This window comes from Austrofundulus limnaeus, unplaced genomic scaffold (assembly GCF_001266775.1).
Source record: "Austrofundulus limnaeus strain Quisiro unplaced genomic scaffold, Austrofundulus_limnaeus-1.0 Scaffold57, whole genome shotgun sequence".
Classification (NCBI taxonomy): Eukaryota; Metazoa; Chordata; class Actinopteri; order Cyprinodontiformes; family Rivulidae; genus Austrofundulus; species Austrofundulus limnaeus.
Window position 1 is genome coordinate 2286605 of NW_013952459.1, and position 7574 is coordinate 2294178.

Below are 7574 nucleotides of genomic sequence, written 5' to 3' on the forward strand. Positions count from 1 at the left end.
GAGTTAGTCTGTGAGTAAAACCACACAAACAGTCACTTCAGTACTTTGACTGAACTGAAAAAGACAGAAAAATACAAACTTGTTTCCAAAAAAGTCAAAAGTGTTGAATTTAAACTAAAAGACTGCAATGATTTGAAAACATTGTTTTAATTTTAATTTAGATTTAATTCAACATTGTACTTTTGATTACTACTTTTATTCAGAGGTCTATAAAGTACTTGGGAAAAAAATAAGTAAAAGTAAAAACATCTTAGCAGAAAATGACTGGTGAAAATAAAATTCACTACTTCAGTAAAACTCTTAAAACTGTTCACAAAATTTGGGAAGGTAAAATTAAAATTAATAGTCCTTTTAGACTCTCTTAAGAAACAAACTATTGAATTTACTTAATCAAACTGGTTCCACTAAACAAGTTGAGTAAATTGAGCAACATACAGAAAATATATACAGTATATTGCTTCATATTTACTCTAGTAGGTTTAGTGGAACCAGCAACAACTCTCTTCATGATGAGTTCAAACATATTTAGTTTGGAAACAAGTAAATAGGTGTTAAATTTTAAAGTAGAGGAGTAAAAATATCATTTCTAGGTTTTAAATGTAATGAAATAAAAGTAAAAGTAATGTTTTAAAAAAATACTTAGGAAAATTACAAATCCTCCAAAAAATTACTTAAGTACTTTAATGAAGTAAATGTACTTAGTTACTATGAACCACTGGTTTTAATAGAATAATCATTTCTATCAAAACCAGTCAACTTGTTTCATTGACTACAAAATCAAGACTTTACTCCAATTTACAGCAGTAAGAAACAGCAAAACTTCAATTTATTTTACAAATAAAGGACCCAGAGGAGATTTTTAAGAGATTTAAGAAGCATCAGAAGCAGAGCAGAGAGGGAGGTGGATCCTCAAGTTGAATTCCATCATTAAATGCATTTAATTCGCAACAAATGAGGCTGCAAACCAGCGAGAGGGGTGAAATTTTATATCAAGCATTAAATTTGTTAAACTGATAAACTTACCACTGGCGAGGTAAGCACATTCTCTTTTCCATTTTATAACTCAAGAATTGTCGTCTCTGTCCTTTCCCCTCATTCAGAGGTTTTCAAATCAGTGCCTTCTGTTTTTAGAAACGTCTTACAGAACCCAGACTTTTTTGGAAACAGTGTTGAATGATTTTGGTCATTTAAATCAGGAGATGAAATAAAATAAAAGCTAACATGCATTTCTTAACACAAGGTCAATAACTTAAAGATAAAAAATTGCAACAAATGTCTAATTAAGGTTCTGATTAAATGAAGTAAGGATAGACTGAGATTTGCTGGATGAATTGGATATTTTCTTAGATTATTCTTATTTTTGATATTTATTCAGTCCTTGTTGATATTTGTAGTTACCAAACTGTAAAAGTTGTTGCTTTTGGTCATGAAATGAACTTTTGCAACTTCAAAACAACATGATTTGTCTTCACCATTATATGTAAACACGTTAATGATTACTGGCTTTGGCAAAGTCAAGTCCAAATGGTTGTTTATCTTATAGGTTCAAGCAGAGGTAAACTAAAAATTTAAATTACATAATTTGCTCCATTCACTCAAAATACAGCTGACTTATGACAAAAAAGCTTTTCACTAGCTTTTGTATTAGAACAAATGTGGAAGTTTACACAAAGTTTTAGCTTTAAATTGAATTAAAGCACCCTCTACCACTGCAAATACACACTTTAGATTTTGAAATGTTCTAATTTATGCACAAACAGGTAAAACATCTTCAGCCATCAGTCTACCCTTACCTCTCTGGTTAACAGAAACACTAAAAGTGTTTTGCTTTGCTTTGGGGCAGGTTACCTTGTGACTACACTTGTGTATGGTGAAAGTGAGTTCACTCACTACCATATCTATACACTTCAGTGTGGGCTCCTTCAGCTTTTGGATCTGCTTTTTCACTATGGCCTCAAAGGCCAGGTCGGGGGTGAAAAGCCCTGTCCTGTTGGGATGAGCAGGCAGAACAAGACAGAAAGGAGGGAGGCGATGGAGGGAGACGAAGAGACAAGAGGAGGTTCAGACAACGAGGTGAGACGAAAGCAAACCAAAGGAGTGAAAACAAACGGTAAAGAAAGAAGGAAAAAAAAAACGGAGACGAGATGAAAAAGGTGGGATTTGAAGATGGTAAGAAGACAAAAAGGAGGTGTCGGAGTTGGAAGGACAAACGGCGAAGGAAGAAAAATGCAAGTGAGATTTTTTTTTCCCTGAAGCCATTCTAAAAGAGGGCAGCGCTGGAGTTTCTCTCTGAGAGGAGAGGGAGCAGAAAGAGGAGACAAGAAAAGGAGTTAGAAAACAGAGAGATTCCCCCAGCCTGCACGACTCCATCAGCCAAAAACACACAACAAGACTGCAGATGTGCACCTGGATGTTCAGCCAAGACCGCCGCCACCCACCCACCTCCTGGTTTCGACCCGTTCCTCCATCTAACCCCTGTTTCCTCTAAAGTCCTTTATCATAACATTTATCCTCTGAGGCCTTCCGAGCCGCTGTTGAAATCATTCGGTCACAGCGGATCCATTTGGATAAAGACTACTGCTCATTTGTCTTGGCCCGGCGTCCAAATGTGCAACACACTGAGGAGCTGTTAAGCTGTGATTTTTTTATGTCCGCAGGTGCACGGCTGCACTCTCGCGCACCAGAAAGTTTGGAAACTGATGTCACCCAGTATACGGTTGTAGGAAATTTGCAAAGATAAACAAATGATTCAATGAATTTGCGTCGGAAAGGTGGAAACTCTGAGTTCCTCTTTTGCCAATTTCACTTTAAAGCAGATTCAACAGTACTCGAGACAAATAAAGACTACAGCCCGAATAGGAAAAAGGAAATGGGACATTGTGTGAAATGTAAATAATAACTAAAAAAAATGTTAAAATTTTTGGATAATTTTTAATTTTATGACAGCAGCACATCTCAAAAAAGTTGGAAGACAGCCAACAAAAGGATGCAAAAATAAGTGGTCCGAATAAAAACGGCATTTTGCAACTAATTAGTTCAAATAAACTGAGTAAAAGAAAATGCATCTCTCAGAAGTAAAAAAAAAAATCAACATTTCAAATTATTTTTGGAAACTATGAATGCTTTGTACTAATTAGAGCGACCAATCAGTCTGTTTTGAGCACACAGTTTAAAAGTCTGCCTCTCTGATGGTATAAGGGTGCATTAGTGTCTATAGATTGGGCAGCTTGCACATCTAAAAAGGTGAAATCGGTGTATATTATTATATATTATTATACAGGCTTTAGAACAATTTATGCACCCATTCAGGTTTTTTATTTTATTTTATTTTATTTTTTGCTTTGCATATTTCAGCAAGACGATGCTGAACCTGCAGCCATGACACATGGCACAGGTTTGTAGTAGAAAAGTCTGATGCTGAACTTAGATCCGTCACCAACTGAAAACATTTGATAAAATAAAAAAATGAAACAAAAAAATTGACAATTAAGACCCAGAACTGTTGAAAACTTTTCTTTTGTGAAATGTGTTATTACCACCAAATTCAAATTTACTGTATTTCTGTTGTTTAATTTAAACCTTTATGGTTACTAGTGGTGGGCACAGTTCCCCTTAAGCACTAAAGCACACATAGGGGAACTAATTTCTTGATTAGTGCTTTAGGGCTTTTGCTCATTTTTAAATGTATTAGTGGATTAGCTAAATGTGTGGGCTAAATTTAGAAGCACTAACTGAGGTCTTTAAATGTTATTGATCAACATTATTGTTCACAGTTGAGGGTGAAAGCTGTCACACATTTTATTAACATGCGTGTCACTTATCTACAAGGTCACGTGTCAAACTCAAGGCCTGCGGGCCAAATGTGGCCTGCAGGTGACTCCCATTTGGCCCACCAAGGGCACTAGTGACATTGTCTCATGCTGACTCCGAAAAATGTTTCATGTGTCAACTGGATTATATTAGTGCTTTAGAATTAGCTTTTACTAAAAAAAAATTTCAGTGGATTATTGCTTTAGAATTAGGGGACCTAAATATTTGAGTTAGTGCTTTAGGGTTAGTGCAACTAATATTTAGATTAGTGCTGCCCACCACTGGTTACTATGTTCCATTGTCAGTAAAATATGGGTTTATAAGATTTATGAGATCCCATTTTCGTCATGATTCAGGTTATTTTAATAATCTTTATCAACAACCGTATTTTGATGACCGCTCAGCTTCCACACTAGATTTCGTCAGCACAAGTGTGACCCATAAGCAGGTAAACTGCAGCCCACCCTGCCACTCCAGGTGCCACCTCGCTGTCCAACAACAACAACAACAACAAGGGCTGGAGAGAGTCAGGTGGTCACAGCACAGGAAGTCAACAACTGGGGGACTTTTTGAGCACGAGGGATGAAAGCACAAACCGAACAAGCCACCATTTATGGTTTGTTTTTTTGCTTTGCTTTACCTTTCTGGTACACTGCCTAACTGTAATGACTAGCTCAGAAATGACCATGTCCACACATTTGGTGCAAGGCTCTTTAATCTTCCCAATCTGCCTTTTCACAATGGTCTCAAAGGCCATGTCCGGGGTGAAGAGGCCGGTTCTGCCCGATACCAAGAGAACCAGCCACGGGGCCGAGAGACCAGTGAGGTGGGTGGAGAGACAGAGAGACAGGAGGAGGGAGGAGGCAGAGAGAAGAATGTTAATTGTGATGAGTTATTTTCTAATCTGTTGCCTACTCACTCCACCTTCAACCAAACAAAAAAATAAATTATCTAAAAAAAAAGAAGAAAGGATTCAGGGATCATTCCCTTCAATTATACTGTCTCACTTAATTTGATTTTTTTGAAGTGGGGTTCTGTGACGAGGTTATGAACGATTAATATCTTATCTGCTGTAGATAGCTTGTTGAACAGCCTCAGCTTGAAAAAAATTATCTTTATTTCTGATTAGATTAATGAGCTAACAGGTAGTCTGAGTTAGACCAGGACCAAAGGGGACCGCTCTCATCTTAAAATTTCACAGTAGCTCACGTAAATGCAAATTTATCAACCCTTTATTTCACCAACAGATTTCCATTATGTGTTTTTTTAAAAGCACAAATAGCAGAGGCATCTAGCTGTAGCACTACCGGTGCACACTATTTTTTGCCAGAACTCCCATGTAATGCAAATCTGATAATAAAGAGGTTTAAAAATGTCAAACCATAATTGAAATTTTGAGAATTTAGTTGTTTTAAAGTGACAGCAAACCACATTCATCATTTTTGAACTCGTAATACTTGTTGGCTTATTAATTTGATCCAAACTGAGCTATGTTTCTTCCAAACGAGGTTGTTCAAAATACTATCTACAACAGGTAAGATGCTGTTTATTACCTTTCCTCAGAACGCCACTACAAAAGTAATAAACTATCCCTTTAATGCAATCGGTATTTCTAAAGATGAGCTGAATCATTCAAATAATCAGCTCAAGACTGACAAACAAAATAATTTCACAAAGAGATATTCTGATTAAAAAAGACACAAAAGGGTGAGAACGAAATAAAAACCATTAAACTACTAAAACTAAAGAGTTATTGCTGACTGTCTGGTGGTTACAAAGAGTTCAGGAAGAGAAAAGCGTGACCTACCGGAAATACAAAAGAGAGAGTTCACCGTCCACACAGACCAGTATTAAGTTATTATTAAATGACTATCTGATCCCAAAACATCACTGCTTGAATGTATTTTTTGATGTCAGTTTAACAGATGAGCAATCAATGGACTGGTCTTAGCTTGGATTAGAGAGGCTGTTGTTAGATGTGACAACTGAGACAAAGAGATGGAGGGAGATGAGGTGAAGTGAGGAAGAAGAAACGAAAGGTCAGAGGAGGGGAACGAAGGGCGGACGTGCCTGATGCCGTGAATGTTCTTGATGGCGTAGCTGATTTCCTTGCGGAGTTCTTTCTCATCAAACTCCATCTGAAACCAGACAGAAAGGAGATTAAACACACACACACACACACACACACACACACACACACACACAGTGACTTTAGGTTCTTGCAAACACAAAGCAGACTCCATGTGAGTTCATGTATCATTCGCCTACCATCTGTTTTTAATAAATCTGCTCAAGTGCCTCCTTGTTTTTTTATTATTATTTACTGCAATGCCACATACATCACATGCACCCTTCGGGTTTTCACTTTTAAAAAAAACACGTAAAACACGATAAATCGACATCACACATATGTGACCGAGGCTTTCGTCTGTGTCTCTTCAGTTATTCCTCTGATTAGGAAGTAACCTACTTTGTCCTCTTGGTGGAACACCCAGCGGGGCATTTCTCTGCAGACATTAAGTTTTATACCCTCAGAGGGAGGACATGAGAGAGGACATGAGAGAGGAAAGACGGGAGGTGAAAAGGGTTGGACGGTGTAGGAGGACGAGGTGGATGGGGGAGACGAAGTCAAACAAAAACAGCGAAGACGTGATGAAAGCAGGTTCGCGACTGAGGAATAAAGAAGTACGACCCTCTGTTTGAACAGAAGACCGTCACACACACACCTTGACCAGCTCAAAGGGAAAGCGTTCGTGGAAGATTCGATTGATCCTCGCTCCACCTGACAGCTCAGCCGTGTCGATCTGGTCTCCGGAGCCTTCTATGCACTTCTCAAAGTCCACAGAGAACTGCTGCACCATCCTGCAAATAGAGAAGGAGACACATATGCTAACAAAAGCACCTGTTTACCTGCACATCCTGTTTATCCACTCACTGGAGGAGAGCCTTGGTTTTGCGAGACGGGTCGTCGGGTCGGAAGTTTTTGTACTCCTCCACCTCCTTCTCTATGGAGAGGAGCTGGCTCTGCAGCTTGGACCGCAGGCCCGGCAGGGTGTCACGGATGTGGTTGGTCAGTTGCTGACGGGGTCAAAGTTCACCGTTAGGTCGGTGGTGAAGGCGTGAAATCTCTTGGCGCCGTTGTTACGCACCTGATTGAGGACTTTCTGGAGGTACGGCGTGCCCATCCGGTCAGCCAGGTGTCTGTAGGCAGGGTGGGTGAGGAAGAACTTCCTCTCAGCAGCCATGGCAGCGTTAATGTCCTTCTTTCCGTCTATGTCCTTCTGGCTTCTGTTGACCACACCGATGTAACCTGGACACGACCGGAAAGAGATAAACTATGGGGTAAATGCATTTACTGCAAATATGCAGCACGGATGCTTATTGTTGAATAATTTAGCTGAAAGCCACCAAAGAAGCTGAAATTTTTTAAAGGCTGAACTATTAACGCTGGCGGGATTTTAACAGAACGCAAAATTAGCTGAATGATAGCTGAAATTTGTTGAAGAACACCAGCAGTGAAAACAAAAGCTTCAAGAGGCAGAGAGTAGCTGAAAAATGCAGAAATATGCAGATATTAAGTAAAATAAGTAGAAATGAAGCTGAAAGGGGCAGAAAAGGCTGAATAGGGCAGAAAGAAAGTGAAAGAAACAAAATAAAAGCTGAAATTAGGAGAAGAATAGCAGAAAAGGTCGGAATGATAGCTAAAAAAGGCAGAACATAGCTTAAATCAGCAAAATAGAAGCAGAAGGAAGCTCAAATTAGAA

General features: G+C 38.7%; 1 protein-coding gene across 9 annotated transcripts in view; it reads right to left on the reverse strand.

Moving 5' to 3' along the window:
* The window catches only part of dnm1a (dynamin 1a), a gene marked incomplete at its 3' end in the record, with an annotated part of 47837 nt that overhangs the window by 25294 nt on the left and 14969 nt on the right, over positions 1-7574 (reverse strand). For 5 of the 9 annotated variants that reach the window (XM_014009405.1, XM_014009400.1, XM_014009403.1 and 2 more), the window contains 5 exon segments: positions 4451-4589; positions 5881-5948; positions 6537-6672; positions 6746-6888; positions 6960-7120. In XM_014009405.1, coding sequence (XP_013864859.1) covers positions 4451-4589; positions 5881-5948; positions 6537-6672; positions 6746-6888; positions 6960-7120 — 647 coding nt within the window. 9 annotated transcript variants of the gene reach the window in all.